This window comes from Triturus cristatus, chromosome 4_2 (assembly GCF_964204655.1).
Source record: "Triturus cristatus chromosome 4_2, aTriCri1.1, whole genome shotgun sequence".
NCBI classification, from domain to species: Eukaryota; Metazoa; Chordata; class Amphibia; order Caudata; family Salamandridae; genus Triturus; species Triturus cristatus.
Window position 1 is genome coordinate 839,762,535 of NC_140586.1, and position 22,200 is coordinate 839,784,734.

Genomic DNA, 22,200 nt, shown 5'->3' on the forward strand with positions numbered 1-22,200 from the left:
CTAACAACCTAAGAAGAAAGAGGACACTGAAGAGAAGCAGAGACGAGTGAAGAAGTCGCCGACCTGGTACCAGCCCTGATGGCTTGTCTGCATCCTTAGATGAAAACTTTGACAAAGTCGATTTGTCCTTCAGCTTTTAACTCTAGAAACCGGAAGAATGTCTGCCATCGAAAAAGACTCAAGACCTCCCTTGAAAGGCGGACCTGTTCTGAAGAAACTGCGAAAGAGAAGACTCTGAGGCCTCCGGAACTGCCAAAACCGGACACCCAAAGTCACTACTGCACCTATTGCCTCTGGCCGAAGTTGAAGTGAGCCAATGGTGTCAACAAGTTCCCCAGCACTCCAGAGCAAGAGTCCAACGTTGTTTCGCCCCTCTGCAGGTAGTCCCCCCTCTACTGTGACTGCTCTCAGTAAGAAAACCCAATGCCTAAAGCCACCTCTGCATCGGTCTCCTCCGGACCGTGGAGAAGAAGACCAAGGGTCTCCCTAAATCCCGAGCAATTGCAAGGCCTGAGCCTCCCTGTTAGTTCAGCCTTTCTGGCTTTCCAGCCAGAGCCCGCAGCCTCTTTTCGCAGTGACGGATCTCCATAGAAAACCATTGGGCTCCTGACTCTGTTTTGCACCCTGCCGCCCTCATGCAGCTGGTGGTGTACTGCTGGTGCTGCCTTGGACCTTGCCCACCCCTCACCTTAACTCGTGGAGATTGGTCTTGTAGGTCGCTGTACTATACCTGTTTGCAGAACTTGTTCTTCCTTAGATAGGATGACATTGCAGAACTCAAAAATTGCACTTGTCCACTTTTTGAATTGAAAATAATTTATATTTAAAAACTTACTTACCTGAACGATTTTTCTCTGATGCCTAAACATAAATAAAGATACATGCTATTTTTAGAAATTGGTGTGGATCTCCTTCTTGAGTTGTGTTGTCATTTATTGATCATTGTGTGTATTTACAGCTGTCTTGCACTCCTCTGCGTTAAGCTTAAGGCTGCTCGACCACACTACCCCTCCCCTAATAGAGCACTTCGGGATTGTATAGCAAATCCCTGTCCACTCATAAGGGACCACCTGGACTCCCTACACATTAAAAAATAGATATTTTATATATTACATAAAAAGCCAGCTTCCTGCAGGGGGGGCGTAGCCAACTGGCGAGCATGGCGGACGCCAGTGGTTGAGGCTCCGGCCGTTACCCCCGTTTAATCCTGTCAGTTCTCCTGGGAAGTGGGCAGCTCTGGCCCGTACAGCGCTGTTTGGGTGCGGGACGACGGCGGGGACAATCCCTGAGGCCCGGAAGACGCGGGGCGGTCGCCCCTGCACGCGACCCGTGAAGCGGCCCGCGCGGCGGAGCTGATTGCTAGCGGCGGCCGCCAGCTTGAAGTCGAGTCAGGCGAGCGGAGGACGGAGAGCGGGGTGACCTGCAAGGCCCCGTGCAGTTGCGGTGAGGCTCCCGACTGGAGACTGCGGTGCGGAGGAGGACCTGCTGTAGTGGAGTGCGGAAGAGAGGTGGCGGCGGACTGGGCTGCGCTGCGGTGGCCTGTCGCGGCCAGCGAGGGCTCCGGTGACGGCGGCGGCGGCGGGCGGAGCTGAGCCCTGAGGGAGCGACGCGCCTGGCTTGAGCGGCCCGCATGCAGTAAGGCCTGCAGCCTGGACACGGCGGACAGAGAGCTGGGGGCCCCGGGAAGTCGTGGGCCCCGTGGAGGTGACAAGTCCTGAGGCGTTACGGCGAACAGTGAGTTGCTGGGGGCTGCGGAGCCTGCGGACCGGTCTGCGCCACCGCTGCGGGGAGAGTGACGGCCTGTGCTCGCGCCTGGGCAGGGGCGCTTCAGGAGAGGTGGAGCGGAGCGGCCGACTCAGGGATACAGAGGCAGGGTGAAGAAGCGCCTTGACAGCCCGAAGGGCCCGGAGGCTGGGGGACGCCTGCTGCCGGGGGCCTGTGGACTGGTGCGGGCGGTGGCGGGCGCCATCTTGTGAGGGGCGCCATCTTGGGAGAACCGGCACCGGCCCCCTGGGAGAGGGTGCCCAACGTGGAGAACAACAGTGTGGCCACGGCGCCCGGGCGGCAGGAGAACCTCTGGGCGGCTGAGTGCGGCGCGCTTGGCGTGGGGGGTCCCCCCGGACGCCCCCGGTAGCCGGAGTGCTGGAACAGTGTCACTCCACGCGCCCAGGGGCCCAGCAGACTGCCGGCGGGCACCGGTCGGGTGTACCCGGCGACATTGGGGAGGTGCCAGCCTAACCAAAGCAGGCGCCACTGAAGGGAGACGCGGGAGCCTTTGGCGGGCGCCGGTCGGGCGTACCCGGAGCGGCTGGAGAGTGACGGGTGGAGGTCTGGCTGGTCGCGGCCGGCGCCGGTGAGGGGAGCCGCAGGGGGCCACACCGACCGACACATTCTGGGAAGGAGCGCAGTGGAGGGCTGACCTGGGGAGAGGGGCACGACGCACTGGCCCAGGAGCCCTGCGAACTTTGGGGCCTGCTGCTTGCCCGCACTGGTGGCCGCGTAGAGGAGTGCAACATATAGGAGCGGAGGTGCGGCCACCTAGCCGCGCTTGCGACACCGGGAAACAACCTGCGGATGCCGACGGCTCAACAATACGTGATTGGCCGGCTTCGTGACAAAACGCAGCAGGGACAGTCACGCACAGGGAGCTTGGACACCACGCAGTCCCGTCCAGGGGGGGACGTGGAGCCACAATCGACGGCCCTGTCGACCAAGATGGACATCATGCTTGCGGCGGTGGAGAAACTCAGCGCCAGCTTGGAGCAGACGAGAGAGTCCTTAGAAGTCAGGATTGACAAGGTCACCTCCGACTTCACGCTACTCCATGCGGACCACCGCAGGCTGGCTGAGAGGGTCACGGTCCAGGGCCAGACGCTTCGGGAGCTCCAGCCAATCACCCAGAGCCATGGGGCTGCACTGCAGGATGTGTTGGACAGGGTTAATGCACTTGAAGACCGGGTCGGTGAAGCAGAAGGGCGCTCCCGCCGCAATAATGTACGCGTCGTGGGACTTCCAGAGGGCGTGGAAGGACGGAACCCGGAGCAGTATATAGAGCGCTGGCTGAAGGACCTCTTGCCGCAAGGGGCACTCTCCCAACACTTTGCGGTAGAACGAGCGCACAGGGTGCCGGCGCAGCAACCCAAACCAGGGGCCCGGCCCCGCCCGTTCCTCTTCAGGCTCCTGAACTATCGCGACCGAGATGCGGTCCTGAGTGAAACACACAAATCTGGGGACCCGACGGTTGGCAGTAGTCGCGTCATGTTCTTCCCCGACTACACCGCGGCGGTGCAACGGCGCAGGAGCAACTACCTGGCGGTGAAGAGGCAACTTCGGGAACTGGCGCTGCCCTGCTCCCTGCTGTTCCCGGCCCGTCTGCGAGTGGTGGCAAAGGAGGGGACCCGCTTCTTCGACTCCCCGGCGGATGTCTGGGACTGGCTGGAGGAGACGGGGCAATGGACGGGGGAGAGACCCACGGGTGCGGCGCCTGACGGCCGCCCAGAGAGAGGACCCAGGAGGCGCAGGAGGCGGGGAGCCCGACAGCAGATGCGGATGGGGCTGGTGGCGCCTAGCCCTGAGCGGATCAGAGTGGAGAGACAGGAGGCACTTGACGCGGTGGCGACTCTGGGGACGCCACCTGGTGGAGACTGTATGGAGACTGGAGCGTGCAGTGCTCTGGGGACCAGTGGTGCCTCGTCCCCGTCCACGGTGATTTCGGAGGAACTGGTGCTGCCGGTGGTGACCCCACAGACTGCTGACTTGATTGTGTGATGGGACACTGCTGCACCGCACTGAGGTGGGAGCCATGTGGGGTGGGTATGCCCACGCAATTGTCATGCAACTATGCACCTAGAGGAGGGGCGGGGACCTGAGGGAGAGGGGGTTCTTCCACGAAGGGCATAGGCTTAGTGTGGGGGGCGCCCGGCAGGGCAGGGCGACTCACCTGTGGCGCGTGCCGCTAGATTTTACAGTGGGGGGTCCCTACTACCGAGCCCTCGAGCCCGGACAGCGCGACAGTTTCATGCTAGATATGCTGCTGCTTTTTCCTCCACTTAGAGGTGACTGGGGTGGGGGGAAATTGTGCCAACTAGTCGATACTCCCACGCGTACCCCATCAGACACTGTACTGACACATTGCATTGTTAATTAGTTTCTTCACAGTTTGGACGGATGCCCCGTTGGGAATACGCCCCTTTTGTTCTACTGTTCACGGCAGTTCCACTGTTCACATGGCAGCGCATTTATATGTTCCCCTGGGTCGTGTGGCCGGCCCCTCCCCCCTCCTCCCCGGGTGCGGACGCTCTACTTCCAGCCCGGCTGGCTTTCCTACCTCCACGATGACGCACACTAATGTTGTGACCTGGAATATACGGGGCATGCACACGCCGTCAAAGCGCTACTCCATCTTCTCCTACCTACAACGCCACTCTGTGGGGATCGCCCTCCTACAGGAGACGCATATGTCACAGCTAGAACTGGGTAGGCTTTCCAGGCGATGGAGAGGGCACACGTATGGCACCATTTACTCGGCGCGCGGCACGTTGATATGGGTGCGAGCGGGGGTCCCCTTCCGGTGCGAGAAGGTGGTGGTGGACATTGAGGGCAGGTACACGCTGGTGCGGGGACACCTGAACGGGCAGGAGATCCTGCTGGGGTCGATATACGCACCCAATGTGGATCAGCCGACCTTCCTGGAACGCCTGACACAAATCCTGCACCCTTATGCGGGGCTCCCCTGGCTGCTGGGTGGGGACTTTAATATGGTGCTAGATGTCCAGCTGGACAGATCCTTCCCTCCTCTGCGCGCTGCGATGGTGGAGTCCAATGCTCGGGCGCTGGGAGACTGGCTTGGGCACTGGGCGCTACAGGACCTGTGGCGCACCCTCCACCCGAGAGACAGGATATATTCTTATTATTCGGCGGTGCACGATCTGCACGTCCGGCTGGATAGGTTGGTGGGCTCGCAGTCGCTACTCCCGCTTATAGCGCGTTCTGAATATCTGGGCCGAACGCACTCCGATCATAACCCCTTGTGGTTCCAGCTTAGCTGGGAGGTGGAACGGCAGCCGGTGCCCACTTGGCGGCTTCAGCCGAGCGCGCTTGAGGACCCGGAATTTAGGTCTTCCCTTGGCACGGCCATTCTGGCATACTTTGAAGCAAACGAAGGGACCGCGAGTGATACACTGGTGGAGTGGGAGGCCCATAAGGCGACCATTCGAGGCCACTGCCTGGGGGCCACCTGGAACATACGCAGGGGCCTCTCGGACTCTCTGACAAGCCTGGAGAATGAGCTCCTGCGGCATGAGAGGGAGGGGGAAGGAGGGGGTCGCCGCTCACACACCCTGTCGGACCTCCGGGAAAAGCACGCGGACCTCCTGGAGCGGCTCCGGTGCCACAACTACGCTGCGCACACAGCCAGGACGCACGCTAGGGCGGACAGGGCGGGCCGCCTCCTGGCCAGGCTCATACGGCAGGAGGACCGAAGTACCCCTATAGGAACGATCCGCAGCGAGGATGGCACGCTAGTCCACACACAGCGTGAAATACACCGGGCCTTTGCTGACCACTATAGGCAACTGTACAAAGCGAGGGGCACTGGCCCCCCGCAGCTTCTTGGGGACTTTCTGGCCTCTGTCCAGCTCCCTGAGGTCACGGCGGCGCTCAATGGGGAACTTGCCGGGTCTCTCTCTTTGGAGGAAATAGGGGAGGCAATTCAATCAATGGCATCTGGGAAGACGCCGGGGCCGGATGGCCTGCCCGCGGAATATTACAAAGCATATCGCGAGTCCCTGGCGCCGCTGCTGAGAGAGCTCTACAATAAAGCACTTGAGGTGGGGTCGCTCCCCCCTTCTATGCGGGAGGCGTTCCTGGTCTCCCTGCCTAAGCCTGACAGAGACCACACAGAGTTGGGCTCCTACCGTCCCTTAGCGATGCTGAATGTGGATTACAAAATCCTCGCCAAAGTGCTGGCGGAGCGGCTGGCGCCGGTGGTCCCCCATCTGGTGCACACCGACCAGAATGGCTTTGTCCCGGCACGGTCAACGTCCCTGAACATTCGGCGATACTTCAGGGTAGCAACTGAGGCAGTGCACAGGTGGCCCAGGGCAGGGTGTCTCATCCTGGACTTAAAGAAGGCATTTGATAGTCTGGAGTGGGGTTACTTAGCCGAGGTGCTGCTGCGATATGGGTTGGACCGGGAATTCCTGAAGATGGTCGACCTGTTATACAGGCGACCCACGGTCCGTATCCGTCTGGGCCCTCACGTCTCGGAGGCGATACCGGTGGGCCGAGGCACCCGCCAGGGGTGCCCGCTCTCCCCGCTCCTGTTCGCCTTGGCAATTGAGCCTCTGGCTGTGGCTGTGCGGGCGACCCTGGGAGATGGTATACAGCTGGGGGACGCTGTCCACCACGTGTCGCTCTACGCTGATGACCTGCTGGTCTACGTGCAAGATGTGGGGCGTGTGCCGGAAGAGCTACCGCGGCTGCTGAGGACGTTTGCCGCCATCTCGGGGCTGCGTGTGAACGCAGCCAAATCATGCCTGTATGCCTTTAACGCCGGTATCGACGATCCGAGATACTGCCTGGATGGCACGCTGGTCCAATGGAAGGAAGACACCTTCCGCTACCTGGGGATCCAAATTTACCGCTGCCCGGCCGACCTCTTCGATGGGAACCTGGGGAGGGCGGTCACGGCGCTCAGGTCGCAGGTACGCTTCTGGAGCGCACTCCCACTGACGATCACGGGCAGGGTGGCGCTGGCCAAAATGGTCATGCTCCCCCGCCTCCTGTACTAGTTTGCCAACCTCCGATGTATATTTCCCCCGTATTTTTTGGTAAGCTTAATCAGCTGCTGCGGGACTTTGTCTGGGGTAATGCCAGACACAGGCTGGCGCTCGCGAAGTTGTATCTACCGACAGATAGAGGTGGTCTAGCCGCCCCTTGCTTCGAGCACTACTACCTGGCCGCTCAATTACAATGGGTGGCCCGCTGGCTAGCTGATAGGGGCAGGGATGACACGGCCTCGGGGTTGGCGCCTTACTCCCTGGAGCGAATAATCAGGTCCTTCCATCCTCTTCACAGGATCGCGCGCCCGCTGCCACTCCTTCTGGACGTGGCGCACAGGTGTTTCCGGAGGGCCTTGTTCCTCACGCGTACTATTGTCCCGTATGCGCCGGCAATACCGCTGGAGGGCTCACCTGGTGGAGGAGGAGTGCTCACGGCCCCCATGCTGGCGGATTGGTGGGGAGCTGATGTGCGCACGTTGGGAGATTTGTACCGGGAGGGCGAGCTCATACCATACGAGACCCTGGTATCGGAGGACGGGCTCCCGCCCGGGGGGGTTCTTGACGCACCGCTCGCTGATAGCGAGCATGGCCGCCCAGTGGGGAGATATGGCCTCGGAACCCACCCTGCACCTGACCGTGCAATACCTGCATGTCATGGGGAGGGGAGGACACCTGATCCGCTGGTTTGCAGCTTCGCTGAGGGAGCTGTCGTCCATCAGTCTGGACCGCCTCCGTGCTAAGTGGGATCTAGACCTGGGAAGGCCGCTAACGGACAGGGAGTGGGAAAGGATACTCAAGGGCCCGGTGCGTATACCCCGAAACTTGCGGTTCCGCCAAATCCAGTTATTTATTGTGCACAGAGCTTACCTCACGCCGGAGTTAATCAATAGGTATTTTCACCGTACTGACGCAGTGTGCCCTAGATGTAGTGAGCCGGGGGCGGGTTTCCTACATATGCTGTGGAGCTGTTCGCGGCTGGGTCCCTACTGGAGATCGGTCAGTGGGTTACTGCTAGAGAGTGTGGGCCGCAGCATCCCATTCGACTGGCCCGAACACATATTGCATCACTTTAAGCGATCGCGTAAGGATAAGGTGACGTCTCGATTCATAGACCTGGGGCTGGTGGTAGCGGCACGCGTCATTACGAAGCGGTGGAAAGCGCATGACCCGCCGCGCATGCAGGCTTGGAGTGCCTCATTTCAGGCATGGGCCGGGGCTGAGGGGACCGCCATTCAGAGGGAGGAAACGCTGGGCCTGCGGAGGGAACCCATGGCAGACCGCTGGAAGCAGCTGCTGGGGAAGCTCAGACGCCTAGGCGCGGAGGGTTGCGCGGAGTTGCAGGAGGCGGCCGACGGAGCTGACGTGGGTGGGGGTGGATCGGGGGATGCCCCCCTGTCGAGATGATACGCCCCTGACTGCTCCCTCCCTTGGCGCCACGACACCCACACTTGCAAGGCGTTGTTCACAGCCGAGGCACACACACACATGGGGGATCCCCGGGGGGGGGGTGCGGAGGGGTGGGTGTTTACCGACTGCTGGGGGGGGTACTGAGCCTGTATGTACAGTTTATGCTGCCATCGTTACGGTTTTGTTATGTATAATCTTTGGACCTTGAGGGTATTTTGCCTGTTCTTCATTACCTGAATGGGGCGGGAAACACTCGCGCACAGGCACGGACCCTGGCTGAGGTATGGTTAACACTGTCACTCTCGATGAGACTGCACTGGAACTGTCAAAGAGACTGTAGATGACTCCGCTGGGGACAGTGTTCACAAATAAGCCTGATTGCATGCCATAAAGTAGTAGTTATTGACCCTGATGCGGGGCGATCCCCCACCTATGTTTTCTACCTATTGTGTCATATGCCAAGGTATGTTCTGGTTTAAAACAATAAAAACAAATTTTCAAAAAAAAAAAAAAAAGCCAGCTTCCTGCAGTCTCATTCCAAAAATTAGCAAGAAACAAGAAGTCGTGCCCCCTATTTGCTTTGTTGGTGTGAATAATCGCATTATCAGACCACTTGCTCTTCAAGAAGTCTCCTTAAACGTATCTGCTCCCCTTGTTATCTGGCGCTGCAGTTAAGTGTTAGTCCAGTGTTGTGTTCTATTGATGTTGGCATTACCAAAAGATCACACTTGTGGTGAACTTGTGGTGAACTTTGGGCTCAAAAAGGCTATTGGTTTATTAATCCGCCATACTGTGGAATCGGCGGCAACAAAGTACTCCTTTTTGTTCTTTCAGCAGGCCTCTGTCACATTTTGTCAGAAGCTGCCTGCTTAGCATTTTAGTAACTTTAACATAGGTCGGATAGCTCCTTCATAAACATATGCTCCCTATAGGGCCTGTAGAGCCATGTATTGAGGGTTTCAGGCTAAAGTCACCACAAATAGTTTGTAGGTAGATAGATTTTCGCTGTAGAGCACATGTATATTAGCTTCAGTTATTTAGAGAAAAAAGAAACTGCCTTATAATTTTGCCCCTGCCTTAAGGGCAAATAAGTTTAGATGTAAACTTATCAGTAAAAGAGACATGTCTGAAAGTTCCTTCAGTATTTACTAAACCGCTTCGTGTCATTTGGAGCACCGCAAGGTGATTCCATTGAGGAGCTTAAAGGGTGATGGAAGGTCTTTACTCCAACGTTGTCTTCATTGTCAGATGCTCTTGATGAAAGTACCTTAAATACGTCTCTTGAGGCCATTTCTGTGTCTATGGTACTCCTAAGATCTCTCGCATATAGGGATGCCACCTGACCAGGTTTCTACCGACACCACCGATATTTTGATGACAAGGCAGTACACAAATTGCCTCCATCTGTAAATACGTCAACCAGCAAATATAAATAGAAAATACTTTTACATGTTTTGTAGAGATGTGTTAATGATCTCTGACTCATAATTTGAAAATAAAGACAGGAAAGTCGTTTCATAAAAGAATACATACGTTTTTATTTGCACTTCTATTTAATATCACTTCCGGGACTTTGCAGACTCTTAAAACAACAACACATGGTAGTTATTTTTGTAGTGGAAAGGTGGCAGCCCCAATCACATAGTCTGAATATGGTAATCAAGTGACAGTTGGAAATGTAAATAAGATGTAAAGCATGCACTTTAGTTCCTTAGCTGCCTATAGTGCATTATGCCACAGCTCTTGAAATTATCACCCAGGCATTAATGGTGTTTTATATTGTGCAGAGAATACACTATGCTGGCTGTGGGATTTTTTATTTGTAAAGTTTAATCTGCCCATGTGATGTGCATCACCAACTAACACATCTTCATTCTGTGTAAGTTATTAAGGATGTTTTTGTATTTTTCTCCTGGGCATATCTACATAAGTTCACACCAACTATTTATTGTGACCCAAAGCTGACTCCGTGAGCAGCGGAGCGCTTTACAAGGAGCACCGTTGTTAGTTCCCCTCACATTTCTTGAGGTGCAGTTCATAGCACTGTAGGAAGTTTAAGGCCAAGCTACGGCTCGTTTGCAAAAATCAGGATGAGGTGGGAAGTGAGAGGATGGAGGAGGTTGGGAGCATGTAATATGTTACATATGTTTACAATTCAGATCACATGGCGATGGTCATTAGTTCAAACACCCACCGTTTGTTTGTTTCAGAAGCTAGGAATAGAACTTGGTTTATCATTTTTCAATTAAGTTGCTAGACGAAATCACCTGGCATTGTGTAGACATCCAGTAAAGATTAACAATGGCAATAGGTGGTATATAGTAATTGGGTTCAATTTTGGGGAAATGCCTATGCCGGTTTAAGCTCATTGGAAACGTCAAGAGTTGAGCATTGCTTAAACGTCATGAGACCCTCTATGTGATTGGGCTGGTAAACCGGTTCGGGTCCATGGGGGATATGTACACCATACTATTCTAATTAGGTCTTTCACCTGCTTAAAGTTGCATTTTGTACGCCTGCAGGTAGACAAATTGATGCATAACAACTGTCAAATAGAATTACTAAGAATTATGGGTCATTCAGCCTGAAGACATCCAAATGTATTGTGTGATGCTTGTTCCCTAGGTTATTAGCGTGTGAGAATAGGTGTGCTGCATCTATTAACTGATAAATCTCGGAAAAAAGTTATATAAACCATACAATAAGAATCAAGGGGTCTGTAGGATGACTGTCATGAGGGGCTCTGCACCCTCATGGGCAACACCCAAGAACTTTTAAACTTAGACAAACTAGTGCTAATTCAATACATGTGAGTCTACAGCCTAAACACTTGAAAAACACTGATTACGGATAAGAACCTTTTCCTTTTCCCAGTTGACAAAAAGATGCCTCACAAGTAACTTGTTCTTTACAAGACTGAAGAGCAGTGGGAAGGATGTCCAGGTTCATTTTGTGTTACTCGGATGACTAGAAAACATTTCTTGATAGTTCATTGGGGTTTGCGGATCATAGCTCTAGTCTCCATTTATCCAATATCAGCGTAGAGCTCACATAAGCTGTTGGTAATGTCTTAATTTTTGTATAAAAACCTCTCATCCTTTACCTGTTTCAGCTGGAAGCAGGTGGTGGATTTAACATACTCCCTACGCTTGGCAAGGAAGCCACGGATCGTGGAGCAAGACAAGGATGCAGTAAAGAAGCTCCGGTATGTGCGTGTTTATATGTATGTATGTATATATTTTGTGAGAGAGTGCCTCTTTTGCATGGTTACCCTCCCGCTTTTTGCCTGGTTTGGATGTAGTTTCAATTTTAGTACACAGGGTCCCTGCCAATCAGGTCTCCTGTGCCAGTGCTTCTTTCCTAAAAACAAATCCCCAGTTGGTACTTCTGCCTCTTGTAAGTCCCTAGTATATAGTGCCCTGTGTACCGAGGGCCTGGGAGCGGAAGAGGGTCCCCTCTCACCCCCCTCACTGGGACCATGCCTCTGCCCCCCTTGCAGCTTGCATGCCCCTGTAAGGGACGAGAAAATAACAAAGTTGACATGGTACCCTGCCTGGGTGCCATGCCATCCAGCACTGACTGAAAGCATAGGTAAGTCACCCCTCTGGCAGACATCACATCTCTAAGGCATGGTGGGACCATACCACAGGTAAGGGCATATCTTCAAGGAGCAGGTATACCCTTGCAATATTGGGGTCCATTCCTTAAAATTGTAAGTGCCAGGGAAGCCATAGAGAGTACATGGGCTGGAAACTCGACAACTCGAGTTCTGAAGCACCCTGATGGCTTCGCTGAACACAGTAGCGTTTGGAAACAAACTACTCCTTAAAATAATTCCACACTGATGACAGTGTGGCATTTATTGTACCATGTACTCAGTGGGCACCTCAGAGGTGGCCCCTGAAAAACCTAACAACACTGGTGTGGTCTGTGACCGGCAGTAAGCAGCCACCCACCACCAGACATGTTTCTGGACCCGTGGTTAGAGAGCGCCTCCTCTCAGAAACAATGCACATCCTGGGCAGAGGTGTTCCCTCCTCTATCAACTCCACCCCTAAGTTGGGGGAGCCGAGGTGAAGCACATCTTTCAGTCCCCGCCATCTTGAAGATAGGGAGATCCCCCTCCAATCAGGGCTAGGTCTATGCCCCCCTCCCACAGGAGGCTGGCATTATAGAGGGTATAGTCACCCCGGGTAAGGTGCCCATTGACCCTAGCTACTACTCCCCTAAATTGCACTAACTCTAGTATTTAGGTGGCTCCCCCAGACCTGAAAACTAGATCCGCAACGACCTACGAAGAAAGAAAACAACCCTGCAAAGAAGACTAAAGACGACAACTGCCTTGGCCCCAGCCCTACCGGCCTGTCTCCAGCTTTGACGAACCTCCGACCTGTCTTGCAGCCAGCAACCTCTGACACCCTTCAACAAAGACTTCAATCTTCGGTGGGCAGCAGACCTGTTCAGAAGAAACCAACAACGATACTCCGGATCCAGGTGGATCCACAGCCCGAGTCTGAGTGACCCAACTGCCCAGTGAAGTCTCCCCAGCGAACAGGACTCCAAATCCAGCATTGGCAGACCTCTCCTGACCCCCACAACTGCACCTCCAGAGTGAATCTGAATGGTCCCCTCCCCGCCCTCCCCTTGCAACTGGCCTAGTAAGATGATTTCCGACGTCTAAAGGCACCCCTTCACCCGCAGTGCCCAGGCTTTGGTAAACTCGACCAGTGGTGCCCCTGTGACCCCCACCACTTCAACTTACCTGTGCTGTCACTGGTATTCTGCTTGGGCCCTCCTCTTTGACGCCTGCAGCCTGTTTCCAAAAAGAAGAAACTCCATAGGATTGCATTGGGTGCCCGACGTTGTGTTTGCACCCTGCACCTGGCCGCCCCTGAGCTGCTGTTGGCGTATGTTTGGTGCTGCTTTGTGTTCTCCCCCACCCCCCAACCTGTGCTGGTCCTAACAGCCAAAGCTTGGCCCCTGCAACCATTCCACTTACCTACAAGTAGCGTGTCTCCAAGGACCCCCAGGCTCCATTGAAATGCATTGGGCCGAACACCAATTTTGACCTCTGCACCCAGGCCGCCCGAGTGCCTTGTGGTGCAGTGTTAATACTTACCTGACCCTTGCTCAATGCTGACCTTTGGTCCAGAAGACTGGAACTGTAAGTTGCGTACTTACCTCATTCTCCGCAAAACTGTTTTCCCCTTAGAATCACATTGAAGTGTGTTGAAAAGTTTCTAAGTGTCGATTTTTCAAAGTGAAAAGTATTTCTAATCAAAAACATACTTACCTTATTGCAAAGATCTTGGTCTTAAAATAAAGTACGTACAAAGTATAATTTTCTAAAATTGGTCTGGATCTCCTTCTCGAGTAGTATGTCCATTATTGATCACTGCTGTGCAATAAATGTCTTGCACTCCTCTGTTAGGCCTAAGGCTGCTCACCCACACTACCACTAATAGAGCACTTTGTATTTTACATTGAGCCTTGTACAATTTTGGGGAACCTGTGGACTCTATGCACGGTATTACCACCTAGTGGTATAAGGCAGGTATGGGCTCAATTTCTGCGGGGTCCGGACCACAGCAAAGGCTTCCCTTTCAGTGGTACTCCACCTCTGCTCTCTGGGGAGTAGTCTCCTGCTTGTGAAAGCAACAGGTTGGTCATGTTTGGTTTGGGCTAGAACTGCACCTATCCCATGTTCAGCGGCTTATGTCTGCACAATGAATTGCTTGGAGTAATCTGAACTTTTCAGGACTGGGGCAGAGAACATTGCATCCTTCTAAGTGTCAAAAGCCTTCAGGAGGTCAGTTCTGTGAGGGGGGCACAATGGACCCTTAATCCTTCACAAACCTCCTGTAATACCCAGTCAAGACAAGGAATGCCTGACTTGGGTCTGGGTGGGTGGAACCCAGTCTAGAATTGTCTGGACAGATGGAGTGTGTGATCTTGGCCTCCACCTACCAGGTGGCCCAATTATACAACCCCTCTCTTCCCTATCTGGCACTTGCTTGCCTTGATAGTGAGGCCTGCACTTCTCAGAGCCTCAAGGACCTTCCCAAGATGGATCAGGTAATCCTGCCAGGTGGAGCTGTAGACAGCAATATTATCTAGTTAAGCTGCACTAAAGGATTCCAACCCAACAAGGACTTTTTTTTTGCCAACCTCTAGAAGATAGCAGGGGCATTCTTTAATCCAAAGGTCATCACAGTAAACTGGAAGCGCCCGTTTGGAGTGAAGAAAGTAGATTTTTCTTTTGCTCCTGGGGTCAGACCCTGATGTGAGAGCAAAGGTACTTAGGTACTTGGCTGCCCCTAACTTGTCAATCAACTCGTCTGCTATAGTCCATACAAAACCTAATTTCTCTCTTTTTCACACTTGGATTGAGGTCTGGGGACTAAGACAACTGGGCTGGCCCAGGGGTTCTCAGAGGGTCCAATGACACCTAATTCCAGCATCTTGCTTACTTCAGCTTGGTTGCACTCTCTGACATGATCAGCCTGCCTGTAAATGTTGTTTTTGACAGGTAGGCAGTCACCAGTATCCACATCATGGTACACCCGCTAGTCTGACCAGGGGTCAGACAGAAGAGCTCAGCATACTGATTGAGGACTTGCCTGCAATCAGCTTGCTGTTGGTCATTGAGGGTGTCTGATAAGACCACTTCATCAACAAACCCATCTTTTGGATTGCTGGAGAGGAGATCAGTGGTTCACTCTCAACTTCCTGTCCCTCATAAGTGACCATGTGCATGGACACATCAGCTCTGTCATAGTATGGCTTCAGGGGGTTGACCTTTATAACCCTTTTGGGAACTTTGCAACTACCAAGGTCCACCATATAGGTGATCTCCCCTTTTCGTTCAAGGACAGGGATGGGCCCACTCCACTTGTTTTGGAGGGCCCTAGGGGCACCAAGCTCCAATGCCCTTACTTTCTACCCTGGTTTTAACTCAACCATGGTAGCTTTCTGGTTATACCACTGCTTTTGAAGTTCGTGGCTGGCCTGGCATGAAGGTTTTGGCTTGCCTTTTCCATGTACTCAGCCATCTGGGAACGAAGGCCAAGCACATAGTCCACTATGTCTTGTTTCGTCTTTCTGATTGGTTTCTCCCATCCCTCCTTCACAAAACTCTGGACCCCTAACAGGATGCCCAAACAGGAGTTCAAAGGGGAGAACCCCAATCCCTTCTGTTGCACTTCACTGTAGGCAAAAAGCAGGCATGGAAGTAAGATATTCCATCTCCTTTGGAGTTTTTCCAGGGAGTCCACCAATCATTCCTTTCAATGTCTGGTTAAATCTTTCCACCAGGCCATGGGTTTGTGGGTGGTAGGAAGTAGTGAACTTATAAGTCACTCCGCACTGCTCCTACATACGTTTTAAGTATGCAGACATGAGGTTTGTACCTCTGTCTGATACTACCTCCTTAGGAAAACCAACCCTGGTAAAGATACGAAGAAGGGCGTTTGCTACTGCTGGAGCAGTAGTGGTCTTAAGTGGAATAGCTTCTGGATAACTCGTGACATGATCCACTACCCCCAGAATATATCTCTTCCCTGGCTGTGAGAGGCCAAGGGGGTCAACAATGTTGTGGAAAGTGGAATTAAGGGAGTCTGTAGGTGGCCTCCTGCCTTACCACTGGCTTTATGACAATCCTCAGCACACGTTTAAAATTGAACAGGAAATGACAGCAGTAGCATTTGTAAGTCCAATCAAATATACAACAGAAATCACAATAGGGTCCTTGTTTCTTTATTTCTTTTCATCTGGTTTCTTTTTTATTTAGACAAGATCTTAGCCAGCCAACACGTGTTTCGTTGCCACAGTGGGAATACAACCCGTGACTTTTTCAAGGCTCTAATGTCTCTTGTTCTTAACCATTTCATGTGTGGCGATAATTCCAACCCACACGATCTTCCGGCGTGGGCAAAAGTATTAGGGTAACTTTCAATCTCTTCATATGTTGATCACCGATTATTAGGGTGTGTCCTCATGTTTAGAATCCTCGTACACCAAATGCCGGTACCTCGAGTGCGAGCAGGAGACACAAGACTGACAAAAGTCCTTTAACTTCTGAGACATCCCTGGCCAGTTGAAGTGATTGATTAATCTACTCCAAGTTTTATCCTGGCTAAGGTGCCCAACCGGGGGCGATATCATGGGCCAAAGTGAGAAGGAACTCTCTAAACCTCTAAGGTAATACCACTCCTAGTTGCACTAGGTCTGGGGTCTCTTGCCTCAGTATATAGGGGCCCATCCTCCCAATAGCCCTGTGGGTGCCACTGATAACGTCCTCTTCCTAGAAAGAAAGGGACAGGTTTTTTGTCCCTGGCACCGATCCATCCTAGAGGGTCCCTCTGGGCTCGAGATTTGCCTGGCAAGGCACAACTTCTTCAGGCTCAGTTCCCTCTGAGGAGAACACCTGAGGAGAGGGGTTCTGACTTGGAATCTGTTTAGAAGCTGGTCCCCCATTATTCTTGCCTTTTCTCTTGGAGGGTTGGTCCACTCTTTCAATATCCAGCACCTCTTTTTCACTTTGAGCTCTGCTCTGTGCTCTGGTTTTCACAAAACCCAATTCTGGGAGCCCTAGCATCTTTGCATGGGTCCTAAGTTGAAGTTCAGCCCAAAGGGAAGTCTCCAGGGAGGGTTGGGGACACGACCACTTCCTTCTTTCTAACTAAAGTTTTACAGCTAGGGTCTTCAGTTCGGTTTCCAAGGGCCTTACAGTCATGATACCAAACCTTCTTGGGATCCCCCAGTTATCCCCCTGGTACCCACCCATTGGCTGTGAAGAGTTTCTGGATCCACTCTCTTGAGCAGATTTGTGGGAGCCTGAAGAAGTCTCTTTATTTTTAGGATTACCCTTGTAGGACAGTAGGGTCTGCTTCACATGGGTACCCCCACTTTTTGCTGGTGTTTCAATGTTTTTCGACCTTAGTCTGGCTGTGGCCTTGCTAATCAGGACCACAGCCTAGCTGCTTCCTCTCTAAAATGGTTTGCATGTACATTAGGTACATATCTAATTGGATTCTGGAGTGCCTTATAAGCCCCTAGTATATGGTATACTATGCACCTAGGGCTTAGGTACCTCAGAGGCCTACCAGGGGCTGAAGCATGTATTATGCCACCCCTAGGAAGCACTCCAAAATGGCACCACGGGTCTGCTACTGCAGCCTGGGTAAGGGTGTGCTTTCACTCCTTACTGTGGTATAGGCTACCTATAGCACTATCATTGCACACATGAGCAGAGCCCCTCTGCAGCATTCGGAGTATCTCCTCTGATGCTGTTTGTGGTGCAGCCTGACCATATACTCTTAAGTGCATTATAGCCTTGCGGTAAATGCTAACTTTGGGATGGCTGCACGGAAACATGTCGTGTTTGGTGTCAAATGCTTTGGAATACTACCCCCGCCAGTTCTGGCGGCGGGGGTAGCATTCCACCCTTCTAGAGGGAGAGACATGTTCACACTGGTCTAACCCGGTAGGACTTTCTAGAGCCCTGGCATCAAAAAATGGATGCCTCTGCCACAGACACGGGTCTGGCCTCCTGCTGCTGACCGAAACTCCGGCAGGGGAGGCCTGGACAATAGGTTACATGTCCCAGGGAGGTGTAACCACCTCCCCAGATAGGCAGATGTGTATTGGGGCTGGGCAGGAGCACTCTCTGGTGCTATGAAGTCCTGCACTGGGAGCACACTTGGTGTCCCTGTGCATAGTCCAGTTCAAACCGGTTGCAGGGGCTACCTGCCCCTGCTCTGGCGCGAAATTGGACAAAGGAAATAGGTGTAACCACCCCTTTCCAAACTCTCCCATAGCTGGGGTCCCTAGAGTATGTCCAACCCCCAAACTTAGTATAAGTATGGGAACCCAGTCCTTGCGACTTTAGATTACCCTGGACGAAATTCTGCAACATATATCCTGGACCTTCGACGTTCTATCCTGACTAGCAGACTGAATAAAACTCCCTTGGGGTCAAGGAGTGACTCCCCTGCTTGTAAGGCACCAAAGAAGCAACTGACCAGTCTGCATCGCTTAAGCTCCCGCTGGACGCCGAAGTCTTTGCATCAGCAGAAGTGGATTTCCAGACTTCTCTGAGGCTACCCTGAGTCCACAGCAAAGCTGAGGCCCGTGGCTATCGTGGGTGACTTGGAACCGTGACCCCTGGACACCGTGAACTTTTGCAGCAACGCTATCTTCTGCGACTTCCTCGAAGTTGTGCTTTGGGCTCCGAGTAGCCCCAGCCTTGGGCACCTCCTGCACCGAAGATTGCTGGCCTCCACTCCACGAGTGACCCGTGGGCCAGTTTCAAGTGCGACCGCTCGAGGCTCCTTCACGATCGCTAGCCCGTTGGCTAGTAGGTTCCTATGAAGGCAACTCCTCTTCTAATTGGGTTTTCCTGGTTGCTCCAGACGTGCCCTGACTTACCCTCGCTGGGTGAGTCCCTCAGACCTTGCTGGTCTGCACCGCAGTCCTTTCTCTGATTTCCAGTGACTTGCCGTTGCCAAGGCTTGTTGGGTCCAATCTGGTCGCCGACACCGCAGCACTCGACAGACTTCGTGGAACAGCTCGAATCCAGCTCCTGGTGGGCATCGGCGCCTCCTGGACCTCGTGGCTGAAGAGTCAAGACACCCATCAACTCACCTGAAGCACCCGACATCTGTGGGCATTGGTCCATCCTGCCCTCGGTCACTGGCTAGTGACCCAGACTCTGTCCCCTCTGCTTTCAGGTTCCTTCCATCCCTGATCCAGGCTTGGATCTCTTCGGACACTTCTCCTCTTCACGGCAGCTTGCTGTTGGTCAGTTCTTCGTCAGCTTCCATTGTAATCGACGACGCGACCCGACACCAAAAGACACCTATGCACCCGGCTTCCCTTGGTGAGGTAACTCGAGTACTCCCGTGCTCCCATGGGTGCTAGCCCTAGAACTTCCTAAGTCCAAAAGGGTTGGCTCCTGACTCATTTCTAAGTGTCCCTAATCTTTAAATTTCCAACCGCGACATTGCCCATAGAAGCTAACGGGAACCAGCGGTTGTGTTTACACACTGCACACAGTCCCCTGTGTCACTACCTTGGGTGGTTCCTTGGGGTCCCAGCGATTCTACAGGCTCTAGCCCTTGTGTCTAGTTCAGTCGTGGTTCTTATACCACTTTATTGGTATATGGTTTGGTACGCCTCTAGGGCCCAAACGTGTATTTGTGCTATTACTGTTGATTTCTAACTTGTAAATTAAGTACTTCGAACTCCAGTCTCATAAAGAGACTAGAGGGGTGTGTTTTATCTTAAATACATTTATTTTAAATATATACCTGGTGTGGTTGTCCTTTCATTTGATCATTCAAGAGATTATAGACTGGTAAAACAAGCTGCTTTACATTCCTTCAAGGCTTAGCCTGAAGGCTGCTCTCTATAGCTACCACTAGGATAGCTTTTAATAAAGGTTGTCTTTAACCAATTCGCCATAAGCGGTTGTTTGGACTGATACAAGGTGCCCACTACAACTAGTGGACAGCATATATCAGGCCACCTTCTCACAACCCTCTTTCCCCTGAAGGTTTTTCTGGCCTCTTTCTTGTGGTCTTCCCCCATCAGTGGTAGTTTTTGTCACCCATGTCTTAACCCAGTCGTCTTCCTTCTTCCCCAATTCTTGAGGAGAAAGTGAACCTTGGTCTACCAGGAATTGATGTAGTTTCTCTTGGTGACAATTGCTTAAAAGGTTTTCCTTCATTATCAAATTATACAACCCTTCAAAGTCATGTACATTGTAACCATCTAACCAACCTCCTGGTGTTTTCACTGAGTTGTCCACAAAATCTGCCCGGGTCTGGTTCTGGGTTTTTCTAGCCTCCCTGAATCTGATCCTATACTCCTCAGTACTAACTCCAAATCCCTCAATCAGGGTACCCTTCATGAGGTCATAGGATATAGCATCTTTCTCATTAAGTGTCAGGAGTTTATCACTGCACTTCCCCGACATTTCCCACAGGATAGCACTCCACAGCTTCCTGGGGACATATCTGTCAAGACAGGTTCTCTCAAATGCAATGAACCACTTTGTGATATCATCACCCTCAAAGAGTTTTGGGACAATCCCTTTAAGGACCAAATATTCCACCTCCCTATTTATTATTTTGCTGCCACCAAAGATGGGTCTTAGGCCCAACTCAGCTCTTTCTTTTGCTATGGCCAAGAGTTTAACCTCTAAGGCTATCCTCTTGGCCAATTTCTGAAGATCTGCTTCTTCAGTATCTACCTCATCTGGGACACTAGTGGGGTTACTCCCAGTGGGGTTAGTATCCAGTGGGGTTAGTATCTGAGGGGGTAATGCTGGAGTCAGTGTCCTCCTCCTCCTCCTCCTCCACTACTGGGAATCATCATCATCATCATCATCTTCTTACCCATTGGGTGAAGTTTGACTTGTCATGGCCTTGTGATTTTCTGCCAGCAACTGCTAGAGATAGGCTTTTTTGGGTTTAGGACCCGTAGCAAGTTTCCATGCTCTGTTCAAATCTTTAAAGTTGAGAAACGTTCAGATATGCATAGGGGACCAGGTTGAGCTCCTGGCTGGTCTCTGGATTTTTAGACATTTTTTTTAAAGTAGTTGGGATCTTATCAGGAACTTATAAAGCACGCTAAGGACTACTAAGGCTGAACTACTTTACATATGTTTAATTCCTAATCAGTGGGAACCTTGACCAAGGCTCTAACACTAGTTTAAAGGAATTTGGGGAAAAATAGAAAATTGAAAAATATTTTAATTAAAGACTATTTTGGATTTCCTCTTGTGAAATCACGTATTGATCAAGTAGTACAACAAATGTCAAGTCTCGTACCCCACCACTGCACCACCTATGTAAGAAGCTGGCACTACCACTAAGTAGTTATACCATTCACAGAGTCCAGAAATTCCCTCTGAAGTGTACAGGGATCAATGCAAAACCCAAAGTGCTCTATTAGTGGTAGTGTGGACAAGCTGCCTTAGGCCTAACACAGAGGCGTGTAAGACATTTATTGCACAAACATTGACCAATAACTGACACACGACTCCTAATAAAACTCAAACAAAGCGTATTTTTCTAAAATTGGTGTGGATCTCCTTTTTAAGACCATTATTTTTTCAAAAGGTAAGTACTAAGGGCCAAGCTAAGGGTGTTAGAGCAAGCACGGGGGGGGGGGGCAAGGCAGCACCAAACATAGACAACCAGCAGCATAGGGACGGGCGGGTGCAAATACGGCTTAGGGCACCTAATGCTTTTCAATGAGGAATCTCGGTTTGACAAACAGGCTGCAGGTGTCTAACCTAAAGCTACACAGAAGAAATCCGCGAGATCAGAGGTAAGTTGAGGTGTTGAGGGTTGTGGGGACATAGTTGTTCAGCTCACCAAGGCCCAGTGACTTTGGGCGCAGGGGTGTCCTTTGACATCCGATTCTTCTCACCGAAGCCGGTAGCGGTCGCGTGCGTGGGGGGGCCTCTAGATCCAGGCGACGATATTGAGTCCAGGAGTGGTCAGCCAACACTGGACTTGAGGTCAGGATCGCTGGGGAACATGTTCTGGATCGGTTGGCCACCTGGACACGGGCTAGAGGCATCTGGTGCAGAGTGGTTAAGAGTTGCAGTCCCGGAAGACACCAGAGTCCTTATTGTAGATTACTTGGGGACAGAGCCGCTGTCCTCGGGAGCTCTGGTCTTTATCAAAGATCAGGTAGTCTTCCTCGAGTTCTGGACGTTGCTGTCAGCAGGATAGGTGGTGCCTTCTTTTTCAGGGTCTTTGAAGCTGGCAAAAGGCCAGTAGGGCTGGGGCCAAGTCAGTAGGCATCTTCAGGCTTCGCTGCATGTCGTCTTCTTCATCCTTCTTGGGTCAACAGGAACTGGTTTCCAGGTCTGGGGGAGCCACCTAAATACTACAGTTAGGGGTGTTTTTAGGGGAGTAGCAGGTAGGGCCAATGGGCACCTTACCTGGGGTGACTTCTCCCTCAATTATGCCACCCTCTTGTGGCATTTTCCTCGCCC

General features: G+C 52.3%; 1 protein-coding gene across 1 annotated transcript in view; it reads left to right on the forward strand.

Annotated features, from left to right (window-relative positions):
• Window positions 1–22,200, forward strand: part of LOC146835223 (E3 ubiquitin-protein ligase HECTD3-like) — a 387,450-nt gene that overhangs the window by 62,836 nt on the left and 302,414 nt on the right. Inside the window, exon 3 of the mRNA XM_085602812.1 lies at window positions 11,302–11,394. Within this exon, the coding sequence (XP_085458938.1) occupies window positions 11,302–11,394 (93 nt within the window). The remainder of the gene's footprint in view (window positions 1–11,301; window positions 11,395–22,200) is intronic.